Source organism: Oryzias latipes, chromosome 15 (assembly GCF_002234675.1).
Source record: "Oryzias latipes chromosome 15, ASM223467v1".
NCBI classification, from domain to species: domain Eukaryota; kingdom Metazoa; phylum Chordata; class Actinopteri; order Beloniformes; family Adrianichthyidae; genus Oryzias; species Oryzias latipes.
The window spans coordinates 24681608-24708561 of record NC_019873.2 but is presented as its reverse complement, the minus strand read 5'-3'; the positions used below and the strand labels follow the sequence as shown (position 1 = coordinate 24708561).

Genomic DNA, 26954 nt, shown 5'->3' with positions numbered 1-26954 from the left:
AAACAAGGCTTTAATGATATGAATGCCTCAACAACCGCATGTGATCACAAATCAATTTGCTCTGGCTGACCAAGCCTGCCACTGAATGCCCCTGTAATTGTAAACATCACCCAGCCTGGTGTGACATAGTTCAAAGGCTACAGTTTTTCATTTTATGCAGAACATTCATATATATATCTGTATAATTACCAAAGATAAACATGTGTAGATTGTATAGGGGATAAACACAAACCCGCACTTGCAATTGCCTGTAAACAAAGAATCACTTGCTGCTTTCAAAAACTGCAGGAAATAATTTCTGTCGAAATGAAAAGAATAAAAACGCCTGTCACTAAAAACAAGAGGATTCATGTAGCGGCTGCGGGCTTATGAGCCGCTAGAGAGGCTACGGCAGGTCCTGTTTGAGACGCGCTCCACAAAAAATATGACCAAGAAATCCACTTCGTTTGTGTGTCGTTATTTATTCCATTTCATCGTTGCCACGGATTGATATGATCCATCAAAGCAGAGTTCATAATCAAGTATAAAAGCGGTCAACAAAAAATACTGGGCCCTGTGCACCCTCTCTGTATCAAAACCAACAAACTAAACTAACACAGGTGACAGGTGCGCCTAAATGGCGTCTTAACTAACCACGTGACCAAAGAAGGAATTATAAAAAAACATGATCAAGGCGACTACAATTCATGCTAATCACATGATAATGCTGTGACTTGTTTCATGTGGCAAACATAAGTTTGTCTGTACGTAACCATGATAACTGTGATGTTAGTCATCGCAAAAACTTTTTTTGTAGACCAAATGTGTTCATGAACAAGCACACCTCATTTCCAAAAGTAAAATATAGCATTAAACCAGATACAGATGCCGCACATCTTCTTTTCTCATAATTCTATGCAATGGTAATGAGACAACACTTATTGTTGCTTATCATCCCCAGAGTTTTTTAAATTTCATTTTGTCTTATAAATAATGTAACATGAATGGAGATTTTCAAAGGTAAAATATTTCAAAGACTGAATTGACTTGTTTTAAAGAGCTTGGAAAATGCCTCAAGTTCTTATGGAAAAAGCAACATAAATCAATAGGGAGTGATTTAAGTGTGTGAACTTTTATTCTAAAGGTCCCAGTTCATATATAAACACTACATAGTGTCCTTCAATAAGAAAACAGTCCCTTTGTTTAAAACAACTTAAATGAGCCCAGAACTGCAATAAAAGACCTTTTAATACTGAAACTACTAAAGTACCTGCAAAATAGATGGCCTTATGAGAAAAATGATGTAACTATATTGAAAAAGACTCTCTAGACATCAGCTGAAATGTTAGATTGTATGGATTATAAAGGGCTCTTCAATTTTTCGGTGATCGTGTGAGTGTAACTACAGACTCTAGACAAAGTATCTTGAGTTCATCAAAGTCAAGTGATTGGAGTAAAACCTCCCGCCTCAGGCCTACAGCACATTTTTTTGTGGCACTGAAAAAAAGCATGTGTTCAAAAAGATCCACTGACTTTAATAGCTTCACCTGTTTTTTCAGGAAAAAATTGACTGTGATTCTAGCAAGAAATTAAAAATAAAGAAATTTACGAGAGTAAAGTTGTAAAAAGTCATAATTTTATGAGAATACAGTCATATTATTTGTGGAAGAAAAGCTAAAAAGAAAATTACAAGGAAAAAGTAATACAATTAAGAGGTAAAAGTCCAAATTTTAAAAGTATAACCTTAAATTGTAATAATTTTGTTTTTTGGTGTCTCCAAAAAAAATAGGGATATATATCTCACATACTAAAGTAATTGATAATTGCTGTTTAATCCTTCAGTTTCAGACAACTCCATTTGACACAAAGGAAGAGGAAGGGAAAATAAAATTGGTGCTCAGGCAGTTAATCTGGTGATCGTGAGGTGATTTCCAGTGACATTAATCATTATGTCTTGCCACAAGAATTACTTCTTCTTTCCTGCAGGCCTCCAAAACACTAACAGCACATATCCATCAAAAAAACAGTTCTGCAGCCTGAAAACGCGTTAGTTGAAGGTTAGTTTTTGCTGGCAGGCATTTGACACTAACTAATTTCATCGGTAATTGAGTGGAAAAATAAAGAACAAAAGGACCTAAATTGATAAATACATGAACAAGCATGTATATATGTAAGCAAAAAGAACTGTATTTTTCTTTTCTTTTTTTAATTCTAAGTGAAGTGAAATGGATTTATCTAGATACAATTTCTAGTGACATTTAAAAGATAATGACTTCTCTCATAGTCCCTAATGCATCTCTCAGATAGGTTGTCAGGGTTAAAGCAGCAGCAAATAGGTTTAAATCTTTAGTACCCATATCTAAAGATTAATGGATGTACAGAGGTTCTTTCTGGCTTGATGATCCCCCCGCGTTTGCCTGTTTTCCTTGCTCCAGGGCATAATTGTGAGTTCTTACCCTGCGAGGCCAGTAATCCCTGTGAAAACGACGCAGTGTGCATGGAGGAGCTGGACCAGGAGCGTTTCCCTTTGGGTTTCCGCTGTCTCTGTCGCCGTGGATTCAGTGGCCCCCGCTGTGAAATCAATGTGGATGAGTGTAGCTCCAACCCCTGTTTTCATGGCTTTTGTTATGATGGTATGCAAAAAAAAAAACAAAAAAAAAAACACTTCTGTTGGATGTTTTAGTAAAAGGCTCTACACGAGGGAAAAACTAAATGGTGCATTTACACAGAAAACAAAGCAATAATAATAACACGCAATATGTTTTATTTTAATTAGAAAATTGAGAAAACCAGTATTGAATCCATGTTTTGGGGCAATCTTCTTGAATTACAATTTTTTATAAACCCTCTTTTGACAGTCAAAAGCATAAAAATTTAAGGTCATGTCACACTGCTGCTACATACAAGTTGTGCATATTGAACGGATGAAAACTGGTCGTTTGTTAATGTACCTGGAAAAATTGAGAAAATTTGTGTTTTTTAACAATAACATTTTTACTGAAGTATCACGAGGGAACCATGTTTAAAACCACAGAAGAAGTACGGATAAACCACGCAAAGAACACGTAAACCTGTGCTTCATTGACTTTCTTCACTTTGACACTTGGAGCACGGAGCAGAAATTAAATCATGTCAGCACCATGGTCAGCTCCCACTGCTGACCTTTGTGATGCTTTGTTTTAATTAAACAGTCTGATTCCCTTAGTCTGCACCAGTTATAGTCAACGGCTAGGCGCCGTCCAGAATCACGTCCGTGCCCGCGCCGCTGTACACTGCCCTGCAAAAGACCTGACCCCCCACAGAGAGCCGAACAGGCCGGAATGGGGGAGCAGGAGACCCCCCCTCACTCCTCCATGTACTGCTGGAGGAGTGAAAGATTAGCCGATATATATTCCCGTCACACAATGCGTGAATCATGCATGAACTGTGCATGGAACAGTTGTGGAAAGCCACAAATTTCAATAAACTACGTAAAATACGAATGAAGTGTGTAATTTCTCAAATGACCCAAAATTTAAAAGGCTCAGAACTCAATTCACAAAGACCCTTCGGCAAAAACCCTTAACAGACATACTGTTTGTGCATATCGACAAATGACGAACGCAAGAAACACTTATGGATGACATACATGTATCACAAAAGACTGACATTTCTTGAATGGAAAATGCGTATATTGTGTGTAGTGGCTGTTTGACACGGCCTTTACCTAAATACCAGCATTTTATAGATATAGCGGTAGTGAAAGTGAGAATAAAAATGTAACTCATTCCCAGATGAGAATGAGTTACATCTTTATGCGAGCAGCAAGTATATTTAAATAATAATTACTTTGAAACTTTTGTATGACATTACTGTAATGCATACTGACAGATTGTGGATGCACCTACAGTAAATACTTGTGTAATGAAAATATTACATTAACTTGGTTTGTTCCAAGCAATGAAAAAAAGGAGACAACACTCACTGATTACATAAATAAAGAATCAAATCTAGATAAGATATCTAGTTATAAAGTTGTTGAAGAATTTAGTAAAATACTAGAAGATGCTGACACCTTCTTGACAGTATAATTAGTCTGAATCAAAATACACCTATTTTGAGTTTTTCTTTTTTACAGAAAATAACAATTAAAAGCTTTATTTCAGTATGCGGAGAAAAAAATGTCTGAATGGGTGACATGAGACTTCAAACATTTGTATCAAACATATTCCCAGTCATATTTGAAACCCTATTCTTTTTTCTTGTATTTTTGAATGTTGTTAAATTTAAAATCCATATTTTAAATGGCTTTTTATTATTAGTGACACTGTGGGTTTATATTCTAGAATTGTAGGTTTTCAAAAATGAACAGTGTTTCAAAATCATAGATTTGTATTTTTTTTTCTTCCAGCAGTTATTTTTTTAGATGTCATTTTCATGTTTCTTTTGTATGTAAACTGTGAAAACTTTACAAAAATGAAAAGTTATCAAGCTAAACACTAGAAAAGTAGACAGTGACATAAAATGTACAATAAAATCCCAATTAAGAGAAAAGTCAGGCAGTTTGTAAAGGTATATTTAAAAAAGTTACCTAATCTCACATTTAGTGTTTCTTTTCCATGTTTTCAAATAACATTAATCCATTGAAATTATATTTGTTATCATTATAGTTACATTTAAAATTAAATTGACAGCATTCAAATAGTCTGAGCTCAGAAAAAGAAAATATGAGGGGCCATTATGATCTGCTTTTTAGCCTATACAAAAAAAGGGAAAACAACTAAAACATTGTGAGCACAGCAACCCCCAAATATATGTACATATTATCCGGCTGCAGTGAATAATAATGATAAAAATGCAATAGCAGGCCTCCACCAGCTGTGCCAACCATTTCTGAGCTCAGGCAGGTGACCTTTGGTCAGTAAGCCAGGCCTGAAGGCCAGAAGGTCCTCCAGGCCTGGCTCAGCAGCAGCCGGCTCAGCTGCAGCTGGCCAGCCACCAGAGACAGCAGCACCGAGCATTAGTGGCCGAGATGAGTAATGTCGCTGCCATGTGGAATTCAAGGCGTGTCATGAGAATAATTGCAACTACATAGAAAAGGATAGAGTGACAGCTCAGATTATGTGGTAAATCTTTGGGAAAATGAAGAATCCAGGGACCCAGACTGGGGAAGCAATACATTTGCTCTTGTAAGGACTGAAATTACTTCTGTCAGTGGTTGCATATACACTCATTGTGCAGGAGAAACCGAATGATCTCCCCTCTCTAACATCGGTAATAATTAAGGAGAGGGAGCCATTATTTATAAGATATGAGATGAACAACTGGCACGTTTACAGCACCCTTTTAAAGAATACCTCTAAAGTTAGCTGGCTTCCTCTTGCCAAACTACTTTCCTCCCAATTTTTAGTGCTTTCTCTCATGGTGAGGCTTTGATAGCAATTGACAAGGCTTTCAATGAAAATAAGTAGGAGAGCCAGTCTACATGGAGGGCAAAAAACAACAGCAACAGAATGAAACACTGAATGGCCACTGCAGGGACGCTCAACCAAAGGTGGCTGGCATGTCAGGCTCAGGTAAGTGCACAACAAGGTGACCTGTTGCATACAGCAGTTGTAGCAACAGAGGTTCTCTGATGATGCAGAACTATTTTTTTTAATGGTGTTTTTATGGGGGGGGGGGAAATGAATTGCTTTTGTGTCATATTCTCCTAATTAAAACTTTCCTGGGGAAATGTGGTAAAATCCATTGAGACATGAGCAAAATAATTTATGATGCAACTTCCTGCAACTGTCCTTGTGATTTTTCTTTTTCTTTTCTAGTCGTAGATGGCTTTCACTGCCTTTGTAGTCCTGGTTATGCAGGGCCTCGGTGTGAGGAAGACATCGATGACTGCCTCAGCAATTTGTGCACTTCCAACTCAGCATGCAAGGACCTCCATGAGGTGATAAGAAACACTTTTCCCTTTGTGTGCAGAAGACTGCTTTTGTATAAGAAAAACTAATCATATGTATGCCTTTCATAGTTTAAACTTAAAGAAATTCTCTAATGTTTTCTCATTCTTATTTTGCCGAAATGAATATTTCTCTTTGTTAAAATTGATGGACAGAATACATCTTTTTAATCTTTTTAAAAATAAAGAAATAAATAAAAACAATGAAAAAAGCTTTAAAAACCATCTAAGCAAAACTCCATACTCCCATATTAGGTCGTCTGAAGCTCAAGCATAGTAGTTTCAGTTTCTGAAGTCTATAGAGTGTCAATTCAGAACCAAAGTTGTCTCAAGGCACACCATACAAAATACAGGACATCAAAATGAGCTAAATTAATTACTATTGTCATGATCTAGTAGATTTAATGCACTCTTGATTATTATAATCCAAATTACTCCAGATTTTTCCAAAATTAAATAATTTTCTTAACTTCATTTTTAGTACAGTGGTCCTTTATATTGTGCTGCACTTTTGCTTGTCTTTTTTTAAACAGCGCACTATTTTCTGCATCCCGATTGGCTGTAGAGCTTAAATTTCCTCCATGCTGTGTCTCCTGTATAGAATGCGTTCAGCTTGATTTATCTACATAAATGTTCAATTGCAAGCACCTGTTTGCTTTCATTCTATGATATTGGACTTAGGTTTGAACAAGTTTAAACAAAAAAGAAAAGTGGGAAAATGTTCATGTCTGATAAAGGTCGATGAAGTGTGTAATGAGGAGTTTTACAGCCTTACAACATCTGTAATTCTACTTAGCAGATTTTACCTATCGTGAGTCAGTTTCAGAGCGGAACTCCAATTTCTAAAACATAACTAAAATTATTACAACTGTTATAATCCAGATTTTTTCAAACATTTTTGATTCTTTAAATTTAATTTAGATCAGATGATTCCAATATGGGCAGATTGTCTTCACTGTAATTTTAATACCAGCCAATTTAAATGACCAACCGCTAACACTGGAGGGTTATTTTTTGGTAGATTTCCTGTACTGATCAAGCCAAGGTGACAGTGACGAAGTAAAACTCCCTTCAAATGAAGGATCGTAAAGGAACCTTCAGCAGAACCAGACTCTTTGGGGGCGACCATCTGCTTTGACTGGTTTGAGGGTCTGACAGAGCATTCAAAAGAAAAATACACAAACACTGGAACGACTGTCATAAAGCAACAAGTTGGTCACTGCAACCATAAGAGAACAAGATGCAGAGGAAAATAAAATGTGAAAAATCAGTACTAAGACACAAGAAATAGGTTGCAGTTGTGAGAAAACAGAGAAAAAATAGCAGAAAAATAACCATGTAATCTGGAATTTTATTTTTAGTCTTATGTAATGAAAAATAAATTTTGAATCCTTCTTTGGGCTACATTTAAAGGCCATGTCACACAGCCACTTTATGTACATTTTGTGCATATCGCACAGAGGAAAATCGGCCAAATGTGAATATACCTGGAAAAAGTGAGAAAAGTTGTCATGTTACCGTGACAACCGCCTGAGCAGTAACTTAGACTGTAGCAGCAAAGGAAAGCTAAACATGATGCATGCAGCATGAAACATTGAAATTACATATGTGGACGTTGTGCAGTGTCACATGGCCTTAACTTTTGCACAGCGTTCAAAAGTTAAGTTTTGAGGGCGTTCAAGTAATTCAATGCATTTATTGCAAGGTTAAAATACAATGCTTATTCCAACTTTTATATATAAAAAAAACAACAATAACACTTTTTTGTAAATTGTAAAGCTGCTGTTAGAAAGTAACAACATTTTCGTTCAAAAAGATTTTAAATTGTTGCTTTACTGATGTTGAAACCATTTCATTTTCTAGAGTGATTTGGTGCAGTATATGAATGAAGCGGGATGGCTCTGGTCTGTTTTAAGTTTTTTTTTTTTTTTTTTGGGATCTTATTTTACTCATTATTCAAATACAGACAGTTTCTAAAAACCTCTTCAGCCGTGTTTACAGTGTAGCCATTTATCTCTGAACACAGTGTCCCTTAGAGCTTTGGCATATTTTGGAGAGCTTCAGTCCCTGAAGGTGACTTACCAGCAAAAAGGAAATTATGTTGTTTTGCTAGGGGTAAAGAATTGGAGTCTCCAGGAGGTATCTAATTTATCATGAAGCACCGGCATTTCCCAACAACACCATCAGGGCCTTTAGTCCAAAATATAGATCAGATGGAGTTTATTGCTTCATTCTTGCAATTTATAAAATTAATATCATGCATTCACCAAAGAAAACATGTTTATCTCGAAAAAACTTTACTTATATTTAAAGCATTTTTTCCCCCTCAAAACAAATTTTGCCTAGCTTGGATTTATTTTATTAATGCAAAATGTTCTTTTAAAGGTATTTTAAAGGGAAAAGACAATTATTATAAAGATTAACTAAATAAGTGCCTTTATTTATGCACGTAAACTATGAAAAAGATGTTTATTAGTTTTATAGATTAATCATTTTGAACATGTTTGCATTTCTAATCACTTTTTGCTCTTTTATCATGTATGTGATGTGTGTTTAATGAATGATGACGGATGTTATACAGATTGTAGCTCTATGGCCCAGAACAAATTTCCTCTTTGAGGACAATAAAGTTTACCTTTACCTTTCTTAGTTTCCAAACAGATTCAGTAGTAATGACACATTCGCTTGATAAAGGCACATATGGTCGGTTCTAAATGGCATTAAAAAACAAGCTTTAGTATTTTCCATAAGGTGGGTGTTAAGAGGAATACATCTGCAAAAGCAGAAATATGGAAATGTAGAAAAAGCTTGACTCTTCTCCAAGAACAGATTCCACAAAACAGTTTAAATGTTTCTATATCCCTTTCTCTTAATGAATTCATTGAATATGTTCCCTTTTCTTTTAAAAGCACCAGATAGAAAGAAACAAACTTGACAAAAAATGGCTTCTTGAACAACAATAAATAAAAAAACTGCTGCCATTTGTGTATAAAGTGCTCCTTATGAATCATGATATCACTTTAACTTTTCAAAGTACAGTCTGTTCAAAGTGCAGGTATAAAATATTTGCATTGTGGTTGACTAACGGTGCATCTTTTCTTGTGATGCAGGGTTATGAGTGTGTTTGTCATTCAGGATGGGAGGGAGCGGACTGCCAACAAGAAATTGATGAATGTTTATCACAGCCCTGCAAAAACAACGCCACCTGCACAGACCTTCTTAACAACTACAGGTATGTGTGCGGCATGGCCCGGGGGCACCGTCCCCATAAGCTGCATCAGTCGCCTTATAAATGCAGAATAAGAGGCTGCTCAGAGATAGCAATATGTCCTTCCACTAGCTGGGGAGATAATGAATTGCAGATGGCAGGTAAAACAAATGAGTCAATCAATGGCTCACAGCAGGAAAAGGTTCCAGGGGAATTTGTGAGTCATTGGAGGAAAAAGCTGCTGTATCTGATTGGGCCAATGCCCTGCTCTCGTTGGGGAGAAGTACGAAGGGTGGAAATGTTGGGATAGGAAAAAGAATACAAGGTGCTCGTCGAGCAAAATGTCCATCTAACTCAAGTGCAGTTGCTTTAGATGAACATCCACACACACATACACACAGTTCATCTCTCTGTTCCTCTGTCCCAATCTTTCTACTTTTGTCTGACATGTTTTCATTGAACCCTTATACAGCACTCCATCCTCCTGGCTCCAGAAGTCAGCTGTCCACATTTAACAGCGTCTGTGGCCTGTAGCACCATTTACCTGTAAAATGTCCTTTGCTGTCTTACATGACAGCCAGCACTGGGAGTCTATAAACTATACTGCTGCTTTCACTTTTTCTAAATGTTTTAAAGCACTGGTCCCTAACTCCTGGGCTGTGGTCTGGTACCAGTCCATGAGTCACCTGCTAAAGGGGCCACAAACAAAATGAATAATCAAACACTAACTTAGATTATTTGTTAATCTTCTAATTCTGAATGAAGTTTTAGAATAGAAAAGTATCGGATTCCGTCCACCACATCTGTCTGTAACCTACTCTTGACACATGACAAGTCGTTTACCTCGGTCACTTGTGTTAAAGCGGCTGCTCCAATCACTAAATTAAAAACCCAAAGCTAGCAAAGTCAATAAAAACATACATCTTCGTATAGTTTCTTTGGGGAAAAAAAATCCATTAAGGAAATGGAGGAAGCGGCTTTGACTTCAAAGAAAACCCAGAGAAACCGGAATCATGGTTACAACTTCCAGAGCTACTTGAAAACACGTTCACATTGATGAGTGTTACCCTTTGTGGTATTGTGGACACACTTTTCAGAACCAAATCTCCTGTTTGGTCTCTTCAAGGTGTTTCTGCTTACCAGGATGGACAGGTGTGGACTGTGCTGAGGATGTTAGAGAGTGTGACTCTGGGCCCTGTCTAAATGGGGCTCAGTGTCAGGAGTCGGACACACCTGGGGAGTTCTCCTGTGCCTGTCCCCCTTTCTTTACTGGCCATTTGTGCGACCAATCTTATGACCCATGTGACCCCCTCCATAATCCCTGCCTACACGGCTCCACCTGCCTGACACGCTCTAACGGAACAGCCTCCTGCAGATGCTCAGCTGGTGAGTGAGAAAACTGCCCCAACCTCATCCTCATGTTGCTTTCATTTAGGGATGCTTTATATTGTTTCCACATAATTTTTTTTCCCTTTAGATATTGTAGTAGAAGCAAAGAGAAGGATGCTGTTTTGTCTCTTTCCACAAAACTAATGTGCGTTTCCTATTGTAAGCTATGAAGTAACAGACATAGTTTTAAACAGAGACAATTACTGGTTACTTGTGCAACACTCTGTCGAGATGTACTTCTGACACTGCAATCAAAACGGCAATGGATGATCAGTGAAACAGGATTGTGTGCATCAAAGTGTGGGCTTCAACAGTTATTTTCAGTCTTTCCTGGCTTTAACATCCCATTCGAACTACATCCATATTGTTTATGCACGAAAATTATCCTTCAGCTGAGGTTCCATGCAAAACTTTTTTATTTTGTTTTGACCAAAGCAACAGTAAAATCATTTTTTCTTGGTCTGCACAAAATGCACCGGAACATTGTAGTATAATATTTCTTATAACAATTCATAACACACAACACTTGCGTTGCACACTGCTGCTCTGATCACCTCCCGATGGATTTTCTTTGGTTAAGAGCTTCTCTCTTGAAGTCCTTCCTCTAAAAATGTGCCTCATTGATCTTTTGTAGGTCATGAATTCAATTCTATGAAGCTGCTAGATTATGTTTTTATTCCAGGTTTACCAAAGTAATTGCTCTAAAAAAATGTTGCATATTTAATACATGGTGATGTTAAGTTCAGGGAGGAACGCTGAGAAAACAAACTGTTTTGAGGCTGAACATGAAAACCCAAAAGATGACGTATTTGAAGGCTAGCAGGGGATGTTTTAGATAGATTTTAGTGGAAAAATATGTACTGATGTCAAAGACTGTGATGTAAAGAATGTGACTTAGACTTACTAAATGTGTAATGGCTGTCAATTATCTTTTTTTTCATTTATTTGATCAATTATGTATATTCCTTATCAGATCCATCATCTCCTCTTGATGTGGCGAAATATTATTTGTTTTTTTTCTGTCTGATGGTAAAAGTGAAGGCTTTGACATACAGAAACATACAATGGCCCTGAAGTGCAAATACATCAGCGAATCACTTGACACAAAAAAACATATCAAAGATCAAAACAACAATTCCAGGACACTTTTGAGAAACCACCTCTCGGCTGTCCAGGAAACGTCTTTTTTTTTAAAGAATTGTATTGCTTTTTTAATTGTTGTAGTGATATTTAAAATGTTTTTGCGTCAAGTGACTTGTTGATGCGATTTGCACTTCAGGGAAGATGTAGAAACGAATTCCTTTGCAAAACTTCCCCTTGAAAAACAAAACAAACAAAAAAAGACAAAAGCTTAATGTGCCATAGTAATATATAGGAATAATTTTATTAAGTTTTCTATGTTAAATGTTACTTTTTTCAGGCTTGTCATTTATTTACATATTACAGATAGAAGAGCATTTTTTAAAATGAGTTTTGCACTTGGATTTTCAAGCCCGGATATTTAGCTACAGTTAAACAGAAGAATATTTAAGATTGTTGCCGTCTGTGTCCTGAAATGTCACATCTGCAATGACATACTACATATTTGTATTTAGAAAAAGAATATAATAAAAACAAAACAAATGCTCCGACACATCTCAACGCCACAGTTAAAGTATTCATGAGATTTATATGTCCATAAAGAGGCTTTTACTTTATTGGTATCACAGAATCTTGCAGCAGGGCTGTCTCTCAAGTGATCTACAGAACTTCTCAAGGTTAAATATAAACGCATAAAAAGGAATGAAACTGCTGCCGGTCATTATTGATAATAACACTGAGAAAGTCAGGTTCTTGAAAATGTCAAGTCTTTTAAGACAAACTATATTATTACCCTAATTTGCATATTTAAAGTAATAAGGTTGCACTGATTTCAATCTATCATATCAGTTTAAAGAAAACAAATACAAATCCAGTTTGACTTTAATTTGTTAAAAGGATTTCTCATAAAACATGAATAAATAATTCCTTTAATTAGAACAGATTTTTCTGTGAGCCTTTGACAGAGCAGATTTCAAACCAATGATATTTTAGAATTCAGATTCATTCAGGCGGTATTGCTTTATGCTGTACCTAATTGCTCGGTAAGCACGCAGATGAAAAGACACCTTAATAGAGCAGCAGGGATTGTTTCAGAAGGCTTTCTTTTAGAGGAATAGGAAATTAGAAGCTGGCTGCATACATTAAAGCAAGAACTTTGCATGGGCATCGTCATTATTCACAACAAATCCATTCTATAGTATTGCAGCAAGTGAGCGTTTGTGATTTGACGTTCATTGTAGGGTTGTTGTTTTTTTTTTTTACATAATAAAAAAAAAGGGGGCAGGGCTTGCTTTTTATAGGACTAATTCACTAAAAAATTGTCTGCATATGTTTGCCAGATAAGGTGCCACAGGCAAATCTCATCCTACATGCTGAAGATGGACACTAAATATTTTTAAGGTGAACTTGACGTTAACATAGCATAGCATTTAGTTGTGTTTACGCCTGCTTCGGATAGCCTGCGGAGAAAGCAAATGAAGGAAAAGGAGTTGCTTTGAAATTCTTTGAAATAGCTCACATCTCACTGGCTTTTACTTGGTATTGAGCATAAAAACAGACCAGAATGAAATACTCAAAGCAGCTCTCAGGTTGATGTATAAGAGAATTACACTGCTATGGATCCACTTTATTCTTTACACTGACCTTTTTCTGTTCTTTATTTGAGGGGAACATGTTTGTTTTTGGTTCATCGAAGGGTTAATATTGAGTTAGACAACAACATATGGTCATTGGAACCCAGATCAGATGAAGAAAGCACAGAGCACGGATCTTCAGACAGAAACTGTCCAGTTGTTTATGGTCAGCAGGAATTTTTGTTCCGTATTAACCCAAACATGTTGGTAAGAATATGTTGATAAAATTGTGTTATTTTGTGGTTTGTGTCCTCTCATTTCATAAACATTTCATAGTAGTTTTCTTAGTTTCAGAGTTAAGCAGCACCATGACTTATGCTTCTTTAGCCTTTTAAAGGATGTTGTGCTATTGTAAGCCTTTCAGAGTCAAATATATCCATATAGAGAAGGCTGAACAAACTCCTAAATCTCTCACAACCTAAAACACATTACTTACAAGACATTGTCTTATGCAACAAAGCGAGCTGTTGTTGTTGTTGTTAGGTGCCAGAGGAAACACTTCTTCTCAGAGTCGATGTAAACATGAAAGCGTTTTTGCCGATCAACGCTAGCTCCACAGAGACACTGTGTGTGTGTTAGCCTTGGGGTGGTTCTGGCAGTGCAGACTCTTCTTGGAAGGGGACGTTCCTTCACATTCATAGGTATGAATGTGGGGACCCAATCATATTTGGGGATTGGGAGGGGCTAGTGCTCAGAGTCCAGGTTTTTACAGGAATGCTCCGATACGCGTGAATGGATCAAAATATTCTTCATGTGATGCATCAAGAACAATCATTTATTTATTCTTTTTTTTTTACTTGTCCTGTCCAACAGCTGGGCAGACAGATAAGAGCTGAAGGCCTCTTGTGTTGGACATATTTTACTTTAACAACAGGGGTTATTATTCTTCAGATAAACCAGAGGTATGTCTGAATAAACCCCTTTTGTGGTTTGGCCTTTTACGAGGCCAAACTTTATTCATTTTAATCATAATTGAAAATCTTTTGTGTTGGACCGGACGGAAAAGGAAAGAAGAGAAAGGGATGTTAGAGAGAGGGGTGATAGGAGGGTGATCATGGGGGGGGGGGGGGGGGGGGTGTAAAACCATGAATCATTTATTAATGTAACATCTCTCGAAAGGAATTGCTTTGGGTTGTTTATAGTGAAGAATTAACATTATAATACACTAAAACGCTTAACGTAATTCCAACGGATTTTGAAGCTGAAAAAAGCAGCTTAACACTAATATGCAACAATTTACAGTAGAGAAAAACAGCTGTTCTCTTTGTCAGAATCTGTTGCAATAACGCTAATTGCGTAAATGGATGAAGTTACTAGAGTACACTAGACCAGCGGTCCCCAACCCCGTGCAGCGGACCGGTACCAATCCATGGGTCATTTGGTACCTTGCATTACTTCTGTTTTATTTATTTCGGAATCTGATAGATGTTTTATTTATTTTTTTTAAAAATCCGTCTATGTCACCCTTGACGCAGGCCAAGGCGCTCTTTTCTGTCATGTGATAGGTTACTGCTAACATAAAACCCAGGAGCTCGCAAACTGAGTGAAAATCAAACATCTTTGGTAAGTTTCTTTGCCAAGGGGAAAACCAACCAGGAGACAGAAGAGGGGCCTTCGACTTCCAAAAAAAGAAAGCTACATTTAATAGACAGTACTTCTTTTTTGCACCATGAGTGGGGGAAGGGGAGAGGATGATAACACGTGTGTAGAATTTTATGCGTGTCAAAATAAAATCTCGGGGTTCGTTTTGTCACGTCTCTGTTCCTCCTTCATTGCAGTGTTGCTACAATCTTAAAGACCGGTTCGTGAAAACTTAGTGTGACGTCATACTGGTCCATGGCATTAAAAAGGTTGGGGACCACTGTACTGTTTTGTTGTCGCCGGCAACAGCTCTGGTGTTAAAGGGTTAAAGACACTCACGTTGCAAAGCGGTGGTGCTCTCCTGTGAAATCATTAATATGTCTAAAAAAATCTTATCATCTGAGATAGCTTGTCTATCAAACCTTTTTTTTATCAAGTTAGTCCTCAACAGTCTTTGATGTCAATTTGGCAGGTGTTCTAAGAACAGAATAAATTCTTCTTCCATGAGTTAGTTAGTTTTTTTATGAAAGGATCTGGACTAAATGCAAAATTAAGCTAAGAAACATGGATTTCCCAAGACGATTGCCTAAAACAATGTATCTCTTTCCAAAGAGCTGACTTAGCAATTTTAGTGTTCATCAGTTTCACAGGATCTAAAAGACAGCCATTAGAAGGTCTCTACTGGGAGCAGCATTAAAGGAAGTTGTAAAATGCAGCCACAATGGAAATGAGTGCCGTCTACAAAGGAACCCTGTGAGAACCTTGAGGGCAAAATAAAACCTGAGGCAGCTCATAGAATATTCTTGAAAGAAAAAATCAAGTAAAGCCTCCATGTTTTAGAGGCCTCCTGTAGGAAGGTTTTATTCTCACTAACAGTGGCTCTGCTAAGGGTTTGGCCAGGAGGCTTAAGTCACCGTGCCTGACCAGCACAGATGTTTCACTTTTCTTTTAATGAGGAGCCTCGGCAGGGAGTGCCAACCCTGATAGAAGAGCAACCTGAAAATGGGAAGAGGCCAGAGTGAGGTTAGCAGCCGACAACCACAACAAATGAAACAAACAGTGCATAGCATCACTCCTGCCAGATTGCACTCGACTAGACTTGCATCACATTTTGAGTATTGCACACAGTCTTCAGGCGTTGGTGTTCTTGGAAACGTTTGAAGATTCTTCACTTTTTTTCTTCAGAAGGACCTTTTTTTTTTCCTCAAAGATTTTAACCAAGTTATAAAAAATTGTACATTACTTATATGGATAAAACAAAATGCATTCAATTAAGCCCATACTTTAAAAAAAAGTATACATTTTGAAGATTTCTATCCTAAAGATGATCTCAAAGTGTTATCACTTTTTTTATAGTGGTTACAAGTTTTCCTATTTCAGTGAAGCAAGCAAGCGTCTTGACAGGTAGGCAGTCAGTTTACCTCTAGTGTATTGCATGATGTTGAGAAATGTGAATTTTGCAGAATAGGGAATTAATTGAGAAGCACTGTGAGGTCCCTTTTCATTCAAAAACCATTTTGTTTCTGTAGCTCAAAATATTCCCAGAGGTGCTTCTGGCCAGATGGAGAGCAAACCCCTTTATTTGCATGGCATGCTACACTAGCCTTCACCTTCCACAAGATCGAGATTGCGTCCTACCAAACAGTTGGTTAATGAGCTACTGTGGAGCTATGCCAGCAAGAGAACTGACACATGCATAATATAATGTTGAAAAAGATGCAGTTAATACTTGTTTCCTGAGATGTGCCGTCCTCATTTCATTCATCGTCTCGTTTATAGACAAAGTAGAAAATGACTTGTTGCAGTTTATGAATGAAATGCAGATTTATGCCGATAATAAAGTATCAGTGTTGTGGTTTTGTAATACACACAACATACCACACACATGATCTGTCAGCTGAACTCCTGCTGTTTTTATGTGTTTTTTATGAAGTGCTGTTTTATTGTTTTTTATGATTTCTGGCTTTATCAATTATTTAATGCAAACCACATTCACAGTTCTCCGTTTTGTTGGCTCATTACACATTTAATAACAGTAATAAAAAGACGTTATAAACTAAAGGAAAGTGCCAGACTGAGCTTTTCCCACAAATGTGTCTGCTGAGGTGGCAGGAGCCTTTAGAGCATAGTAGTTACATGCAACACACTTGCACATGGTATATAATTAGAAAATGTGTGGTGTGGCTCATCCTTTCAACCTAATGTGGCTAAGCCAATATTCTGTGACTTAAAGTGGCAGCAATTACTGTTTGCCCCCGTAGAGCAATTACTAAGAGCAAAGATATTAAAGATAAAATAATTAATAAAAAAGAATCATACGAGGGCAAACAAGCACCAGCAGTAAAGAATTTAAAGTAGCTCCAACAGCATGTAAATCCTAATAAACTGGTGTCTACTCTAATACCCTGAATGTGATGGCGCATGGAAATGCAAACGAACAATAATATGTTAAACATGTTAAACCTATAAATGAGAGCACTTTCCTTAGTGAGCAAAAAATATCAAAAGTTTAGTGTTGGGAACTAGTGGTGCAGGGCCCAATATGCAGAAGACCATGGCTTGGTGGCAGTCACACCAGGTTAATGTTAAGCATCCACAACTGTTTTCATTTCTGTTATTTACCCTCAGGGTATTTAATTGTATGGCTTTCTGTTCAGATCATCTTTTTTTGTTTCTCCATGGGTTTTGGCATGTGTACCTTTATTTATGAAATCTTTAAGTTTACGCCACCAAGCCTGGTCTCCTGCATATTGAGTCCTACACCACAATTTCTTGACAGATGGCCTTACTATTTTAGTTTATATTAAAAAAAGTAGATATGTGTATTTAACTGTATTATACAATGTTCTATGCTTTAAAAACAGCAGCTGGTGAAGTTTCAGAGGTTGGCGTTGTTCCTGTTTATACTCACTTTCTGTGGTGGACACACAAAAGCGTGATAGTGGACTCCATGTGAACACTGGATTCACTTCTAAACATCCTACAGCTAGAAACAAAGACAGCCTACTGACAACAAGCAGATGAGTGTCTTTGTTTATTTTTGTTTGGCAGAGCAACAGACAATAGAAAAGTCAGAAAAAAGACCCAACTTGGACAGTCAGTATCAGGAGAAAACAACACAATCTTTGTACGGGTTAACGTTTAGGAGGAATTGTTGGAGCAGCGAGCTTGCTTCTTGTGTGAAGCAATGACTGCTCTGACATTCCTGATAAAAATGCAACATGATGATCCACTCATGCAGGAGCCTCTTTTGTGTACTGTATAATAAAAAAAGGGCTTTTGTCTGTGCACTGAGGCACGGTCACACAAGCGTTTGCTTGCTGTGATTGTCAGTTGTAAAAATTGCTTTATGCTTCAGTGTGTCCTCAGATAGGTGATGGCCTTTTTTCTTTCTTGAATACAATTATCCATCAAACTAACAGACCTGCATGATATTGCTCATTGTTTAACGTTTGTGCTGTTCTGTATGTAAATATTGTGTCACCACAAACACAAAAGTGTAATTTTATCAAATGCTTTTTTTTCCCCTCCTTCTCTCCACTGGCTGGTAGAATGCAGAGTCATGCTTGAACTTAAAGATGCCATCTGCTGGAATGTCTACCCATAATGACACAATACAACAATAACATCGCAAAAAGCAACTTAAAAAAAAACAACATAAAACAATGTAATATTTTATTACTTTTTAAAACTACGTTTCTTCCAAGAGGAAAACTTATCCAAATTGTGCAAGTAATCTTTCAAGTAATGAGATTCAGGAATCTTAAAGTGGTGTGGGCAAGGGTCCATTGTTCTTTATGCATTGCATCAAGAACAATAATTTATTAATGTAACCTCATGGGAGAGGGATTATGTTAGCAGAGGTTTTCCGAGTGTTGCTCTGAAAACTCAAAACAGTCTCAAAAAGAAGCATTACGTTCACTTTGCCAATAGATTGAGTTGACTTCTATGGATTGGGAGTCGTACTGTAAAATGGGCTATCATACAAATTTTGTTGTAAAGAAATAAATTCCTTTTTTTAAATAAAATGAATGTGTTGAGCTTTGAGCCAAAATCTGACCATTTCAAAAGTGAAAATAAATGTTTTTTATGGTATCTGGTTTTTACCCTTGTATTTAAACGTTTGATAGTATTACTGCAGAGGTAGGATTTTTGTTTCTAAGGTCAGGCAATGCACAACACTTGGTCAGGACATTTCAAAGCCACGATTGTCTTGGCTCCATGCAAACTTAACCTTTTAAAACTTCAGAATATGTGGCTAATTCAGATCTAACAGGCTTCTACTTTTAAAGAATGGACTTGTGTTTGTGCTCGAAAGCGACATGATCTCTGTAAGGGTCATTTGCTCAATGTTACGTTATTGTATAAAGCAATGTTGTGGACCCCAAGGCACTCTGGTGTCAATCAAACAAATATATTTTAGAAAGAAAAAAAGCTGTTCAAGGTGGGGGGAGGGGTGCACCGATCGCAGCTAGGTGTTCACAATTTGACACAACATAGTCTGCATACATGTAACTATATCTACTTCTATGATAAAAATTGATAAATGTCTATTAAAGTAATCTTCAATCCTAAACATATGGACCAGCATAGCAAAACATCAGCCAAGAATCTTTATTAATACGGACAGTTCTCCAGAGTATTGACTCAGCTGCCATATCAGAATCCACACAACCATTTGTTGTAATTAAGGGAGTATTCAGATTAGACATATTTGGTATGCTTACAGTGAACCAGAGTTTGTTTCGCTCGATAATCCGGAACAGATTTTCAGACTGAATACACCCAAGCGAACCCAGGTCCAGGACCAAGAACCGCTCTCAGACCCATCTTTTGAGGTGGTCTAGGTTCCAATTGGACTGAGCTTTGGTTCACTCTGAGATACCTCAGTCTAAATAGTTCTCGGAGCGGTGCAACAGGACCCAAACGGCCATCGTAGCCGGTGGTCACGTGATCTAAGCACAGTCAGATTGTAGCAACAGATGAGCCGCGGAAAAATGTAAAGCTATGATTGTCGTGTTATCAGTGAGGGAAAAAAGGGTTCAACTCCTTACTTGTTACAATTTTTATCTTAACACATCTGAAAACGTGTTTTACATGCTTTTCTCTGTCTCATTACTCGACACGCGCTATGACTTCATTCTAAAAGCTACCTTGTAGTTCCTTAACGGAATTCTCTCAAAACAATGCCATGACACCGATGAGACACAGCAACTCATTGAAATGTGATTGGATAAATTCAGACTTGTCCGATATGTCATAAACACTGCAAAGTGTCTATGACATATCTGACAAGTCATAAACGCTTCGCAGTGTACCATCTTAGACATCTTCTTGCCAGTATCTGCAGCATGCCTCCACCGGACCAAAGCAGCAGTTAAAGGTGTTGTGCCTGACGTTGATACAAGTGTTTAAAATCCGTCAGCAACATATAAAGTTTGAATGAACTACCCTGAGAAGGACGGCAAAGCACAGAACTTCCAGAATTACTGTTTTTAGCTGCTTTTCTCCGCCCTTGTAATTCCTGACCAATAAGTATAGAGATTTTAACTCGCATGGTTTGGTTTACCAGCTTTTGTTGGAATCAGGAAAGGCTGCTTGACGGCAGTCTGAATACAGACTAAAGGCAAGGATCAGGACTCCATCTGGAACAAATTAAGCAGACTAAGTCTGGAACAAACGATTCTCACAATCTGAATACACCCTAAGAGACATGGAAAAGAGAAAAATATGGCTTTGTAGAGATTTTGTTTTTCCACATAAACTAAATTTTGCTAAAGACATTTTTAAGGAGAGTCTTCAATTCAAAGTGTGCAGTGACAGGCAATAAAACCAGCACCAGTTATGCTGCCGGATAGTGTGCCTCTTTCCTGGTGGATTGATGGAGCCAATTGTGAAAGTCTTTGTTGTCCATAACAGACAAAAAGCAAAGACTTGTTTCACATGACTCTTACCTCTCACTTCTTGCTCTTTTGAACACTTATTAGAGTTCTGGTTTTACAGCAGACAGACAAAAGGGAACGACTGTGTTTATGGTTAGAAGGAGCAAGCATTTCTTCCAGATAAAAATCAATATCAGTGCTGAAGTTTACAGTGTGAGGCTTTATTGTTCATCTGTTAGTGGCTTAAAATCCTCTGTTGTTGTTAGTGGAATTTTGGGTTAACCATAATTTGCTCCATGTTAAAACTAAAGCATCAATAGATGTATATTTTATAAAAAATAAATAAATACAACAACAAGATGGGGACACTGCAAGCCTGACAGCAGCTGTGGTTAAGTATCTGCACACCGCAGTGAGGAAGAACCTGGTGGCTTCATTTATACTTAATGTACAAAAATAGGCCGGGGTCAGCAACAGCTGTACTGCAAACAATTTTTAAATAAACTCTGTGTTTAATCATATTGTAGCTTCATTTGCAGAGGTGGTCCAGGTGTGTTGCCGTGTGGTTAACAGGCTTCACTGGCTGGTGTTTACAGGCAAAGAGACTTCTATTCTTAACCCACTTATTCAGTAACCCACTTTTCAGTCTTTGCATGTAAAGGACTTCCCAGCATGCTGCACTTCTTTTACTTGCACTTCTGATTGAAGAATGATATTAAAACACGGTTAGTAATTCTGTTTGGTTCATATATTTAGAAAATCTGAAATTTCATAACGAAGCATAGAAGAAGTAATGTGTTTTCAAGTGTGTTTCTCCATTTTTCATTGATAAAACATAAATATTATAACATAGGTTCAAGACATTAAAGCTTTTCCAAAGGATTGTTGAAAAAATATCAACTTTTACTGCTATTTAATATATAAAGATTCTCATAGTCAAATACATGACTTAATTATCTAAGAATTCTGTTTGTCTTAAACGTATAAGACGCTAATAAATTTTATTTGATTACTAGTTTTCCTTTTTTTTATGAGATTGACAGTAAAGAAACTGGTTTACATGCTAAATACTTTTTCTTTAACCCTAAGCAAACAAACAAAAAATGTGAGAGGATTTAACAGTTTTGTCTTTTAGTTAAGTATCTGTTGAATGTTATTTTGTATTTGGTCTAATTAAGTAGGTAATATACTAAATGTTTTAAGTCTGAAAGCCAAACTTTAACTGTAAACTGTCAGTTTTGATTCATTCTTGGCTCAGCATTAAAATTCTGCACAGAGTGCACCACTGGTGATGTCTGATAGTTGATAGATGACATCACCCATTTGACTCAGAGTTTATGATCAATTTTACTGCAGCAGCAGATTGTATCATTTTAAGTGCCCCCCACCCCCCCTTAGGATAACTTCCACGTCAGAGTGACTAAAGACAAAAGTTAAAACTGGATGTCCAAATTCAAACTCCTAAAATGACGATCATCCTCATTTTTCTATTGAAACGTCCATCAAAAAGGGTTCATTATACACCAGGGATTACCCAGACATTTACTGGCAGCACCAGCAATTACATAATGTAGCTCCTGCCACTTGATGTGGTCTTGTGTCTTGGGTATTCCTCTTCATATTCTGTCAAGTAGAAGCCTCCAGTCACTGCTTAGCGGCATAAGATGCATTACAATGCAGTGACATTAGGAATAGTCTCAAAGGTAATTCGCCATAGTTGTGACTGACAGACCAGCTTGGGAAACTTGTGTTGTCCCATAATTCACCAGATGTTCTGTCCTCTTTAGGTTCTCGTGAATTTGCTCTCATTCTCACAAACATAGATTGATTTGCTTTGTCACTGTCACTGCCTAACCTATTTTTTTTTTCTCTACAAGCGTTTCTCTTACTGTTAGAGAATTCTTTTTATGCCAAATCTGAAAATAATCACAGGAAATATCTGGCTATTCTGACGTGTATAAAATTTTCTGCTTGAGTGTAGTGGAAGTACTGAGCTTCTGAGAATACAAACATCAAAATCAAGCATAGAACAGCTGCTTTCCATTAACCCTGTGTTCTTTTTTTAAATACATTTGTAATTTGTGTGGCAGATATAAATCTGTTGGCAAGGGATCCTATTAAAGTAGCAGACTGACAAATTTACCTACAGCATTTAAGAGATTGCTTCACAGGCTTTGTTGGCTTGTTTTAAGTAAATCCAATAATACCTGAAAGTTGTTTTTTTTTTTAATTGGAATAAAAGGAATAATCTGAATTTTCATTCTTTATTCATGAACACTGAGTAGTCGGTATTTTAAAATGTCCATGACAGATTGCTGCTGTTCTTTTTTACCCTGTTTGTTTGGTTTTAATTCTTGCCTCATCAGGTTTCAAGGTCCAAATCCTTAATTGAGAATCTGCTTGGTTTGTTTTTTCTGTGCCTGTCTAGTAACAATGCATACGAGTACTGTCCAAAAACAGACATGCAAAGTAGATTGGTGATTCCATCTTTTTTCTCTCAATAAGAATATGCTCAGAGGTTTGTCTTTGTGTGGCCTTCTGACAGATTAATGATGTGTCCAGGGAGCAGGCCTCTCTACCTTTGACAGCTGAGGAAAGATGGATGTAACATTTTTATCAGTAGTGCTTCAAAATCACTAAGGGAACACGCAGTGTTTAAAATTTATTGTGGAAATGTGGCCTAAAGAAAACCTCTAACTTGTAAATCTGGAAGTTTTTTTTTTAAAGAAAGATGAATGTTGAATTAACTTAAAATACTGCAGATTGATAGTTCTTTGGTTGCGAATGGAAATCAGAATAGATCCCAACCTAAAAAGGAAAGCATAACTGATGGTTTTTGTTTGTTTTTTTGGTTTTTACATTTACTCCATTTTTTGGGAATTAGAGAAATTCTCAAATAAATAAAAATCACAAAATGTACTTAGTCATAACTTAAGCTTGTTTAAAAGCTAGATCTTTTTTAGCAGAGTTTGTAAAAAGAGCTAAATTGTTTGTCAAGAATTGTTTATTGTCAAGAAATTCTGAAATAAACTTTTTACTATCAATTAAATAGAATTTTGGCCATAAACATATTCAAAGAACACTAATTAGTTACAAAACTAATCAAAAGTCTTTATGTAAAAATAAAATGATAAATAAAAAATTCCACTTAACACGATTTAATTTAGACGTCATCCGGATGTATTCCATTCATTTAAATCCAGATGTAGCTTCATGCCAGAAATATTATTTTACTCAGAAACAGCTAAATTTCTCTTTGGTTTCCATTCTAATAAAGCAATAAATCTTTTTTAAGTCAGTTACAGTAAATACAAGAGATTATGAAAAAAGGGAAAAAAACTGGTGAAAGATTCTGGAACTTTTTATATACACCACTTTGTTTCTGAGGCTTGCATGTTTCTGCTCTATTTCCTCATATGCAGTTACATTTTAGTTTTTGTGCTGTTTACTTTTAATAAAAGAAGCATGTGTGGTGCTCGTAGTAACTGACTTCTCATAGTCAACATCACATGATCAAACTGGGGCTAATTACTGTAGAACTACCTCTAGCAGAGAAACAATACAGGCTCCGATGCTGCCTTCAAATATACAACAAAGCCTCCACACTGATCTTCTTAGCCATCCTGCCCCTCAACCCCCTAATGAACAAGGCCAAAAAACCTCTTGGGCTTAGCCTTTTCCTTTTAGCCTAACTTAACAAGATGTCACCCCACTCTTTGGATTTCCCTCACACACATTGACAAACACATGGCAAAGCGCGCAAGCACACACCTCCCAAACCCCAAACCACTAACCCTCAGACCAATCTGTCTGTGGCACCAAAGTATTATTAGACTTACAGACTCTCAAAGGGGAAACAGTGAGTTCTGAGAGCTGGAAGATGAGATATGCTACAGGGGCTACTAGTTCCATTAAAATGGCATTCACCGGGGTCTTTGTTATCACCCGTTGTGATGTTTTCTGGATGTAGTGGGGGTTGCTGATCCATGACCATCTCATCTATCTTTCAGGATTTGAGGGAAGTTGGTGTGAAATTAACACCAATGAGTGTGCTTCTCATCCATGCCAAAATCAGGGGCACTGCGAGGACCAGGTCAACGGTTACAGGTAAGAAGTGTTGGGGCCACTTGTCTCAGGAGAGATGGTTTATACTGGGAGTCATAACTGAACTTAAGGAAAATATGCAGCAAAACAAAGTGACTTCTCAGTTTGCGTTTTTAAGGCATTACTTTGTCATTTCACAGCAAATTGCCTAAAGCAATTTTTTTTCATGATGAAATTAGGTCATATTATTACAAACTCTAAATGCCTAATTATTCTTGTAATTAATTACACTTCAAGGCTTCAGGTCTAGCAAGTTAAAAATGCTTTACAATACTGAGAATTAGACTAAAAATGATGTGTAATTAATATAACAAAATATATGGATTGTCTTTTACCCACTCTGCATCGAGGCATAGGAACCATAGATCTTCTGGTTTCCATCCAAGACTGAATGTCAATATTAAGGATTTTTCTTCTCCAGGTGTGACTGTAAGATGGGATTTTCAGGCCTTCACTGTGAGCAAGACATCAATGAGTGTGCCTCCAGCCCTTGCAGCAATGCAGGCACCTGTAAGGACCTTGTGAACATGTAAGCATGAATATAATTCACATATCCTTTTTTTTTATTTGTTTGTTTTCCTTTGTCCTAATCTAGCCACAGGGGGTTGCAAGCCAGTTGCCTCTGTGCCGGTCCCAAGCCCGGATAAATAGAGAGGGTTGCGTCAGGAAGGGCATCCGGCGTAAAAATTGCCAAAATAACCATGCAAATCATCCACAACACTTTAGACATACCGGATCGGTCGAGGCCCGGGTTAACAACGACCGCCACCGATGCTGTTAACCTACAGGGTGTCGGTGGAAATTTGACTACTGTTGGTCGAAGAAAGAGAGGAGGCAGAAGGGTCCGTGGCCAGAGAGAGAAGGGAAAAGGCAGGAACATAGGTTTGAGAATAGGGACTCTTAACGTTGGCACAATGACAGGGAAAGGCAGAGAGCTGGCAGACATGATGGAGAGAAGGAAGGTAGATGTACTGTGTGTGCAGGAGACAAGGTGGAAGGGCAGCAAGGCACGTAGTATTGGAGGAGGATACAAACTGTTCTATCATGGTGTTGATAGGAAGAGAAACGGGGTAGGTGTGATTCTGAAGGGGGAGTTTGTAAACAGTGTTCTAGAGGTGAAAAGAGTCTCAGACAGGATGATGAGCCTAAAGTTAGAAATTGAAGGGGTGATGGTGAATGTAGTCAGTGGGTATGCGCCACAGGTTGGCTGTGAGTTAGAAGTGAAGGAGAGATTCTGGAGTGAGTTGGATGAGGTCATCGAGAGTATCCCCAGAGGAGAGAGAGTTGTTATTGGAGCAGACTTTAATGGCCATGTTGGTGAGGGCAATAGAGGTGATGAGGAGGTGATGGGCAGGTTTGGTGTGAAGGAAAGGAATCTGGAGGGACAGATGGTGGTGGACTTTGCGAAGAGGATGGAAATGGCTGTAGTCAACACTTACTTCCAGAAGAGAGAGGAACATAGAGTGACATACAGAAGTGGAGGTAAGAGTACTCAGGTGGACTACATCCTGTGTAGACGAGGTCATTTGAGAGAGGTTAATGACTGCAAAGTGGTGGTAGGAGAGAGTGTAGCCAAACAGCACCGCATGGTGGTGTGTAAGATGACTCTGGAGGTCAGGAAGAAGAAGAGAGGGAAAACAGAAAAGAAGACCAAGTGGTGGAAGCTACAGAATGAAGAAACTTGTGAGGAATTTAGGCAGAAGTTGAGACAGGTCCTGGGTGGTCAGGATGAGCTTCCAGATGACTGGGAAACTACAGCAGAGATTATCAGGGAAACAGGTAGGAAAGTGCTAGGTGTGTCATCTGGAAAGAGGAAAGACGGTAAAGAGACTTGGTGGTGGAATGAGGAAGTACAGGAATGCGTCCAGAGGAAGAGGTTGGCTAAAAGCAAGTGGGATGTAGAAAGGACTGAGGAAGGTAGACAGGAGTACAAGGAAGCGCAGCGTAGAGTGAAGAGAGAGGTGGCAAAGGCCAAACAGAAAGCTTACGATGAGCTATATGACAGGTTAGACACAAAGGAAGGAGAAAAGGACTTGTTCAGGCTAGCCAGACAGAGAGACAGAGATGGGAAGGATGTGCAACAGATAAGGGTGATTAAGGACAGAGACGGAAAGGTGCTAACAACCCAGGAGAGTGTACAGAAAAGATGGAAGGAGTATTTTGAG

General features: G+C 37.7%; 1 protein-coding gene across 2 annotated transcripts in view; it reads left to right on the top strand.

Annotated features, from left to right (window-relative positions):
- The window catches only part of eys (eyes shut homolog (Drosophila)), a 207487-nt gene that overhangs the window by 67315 nt on the left and 113218 nt on the right, over positions 1-26954 (top strand). For both annotated transcript variants that reach the window (XM_023963743.1, XM_023963742.1), the window contains 6 exons: positions 2415-2612; positions 5781-5902; positions 9022-9143; positions 10246-10505; positions 24696-24792; positions 25211-25318. In XM_023963743.1, the coding sequence (XP_023819511.1) occupies positions 2415-2612; positions 5781-5902; positions 9022-9143; positions 10246-10505; positions 24696-24792; positions 25211-25318 (907 nt within the window). The remainder of the gene's footprint in view (positions 1-2414; positions 2613-5780; positions 5903-9021; positions 9144-10245; positions 10506-24695; positions 24793-25210; positions 25319-26954) is intronic.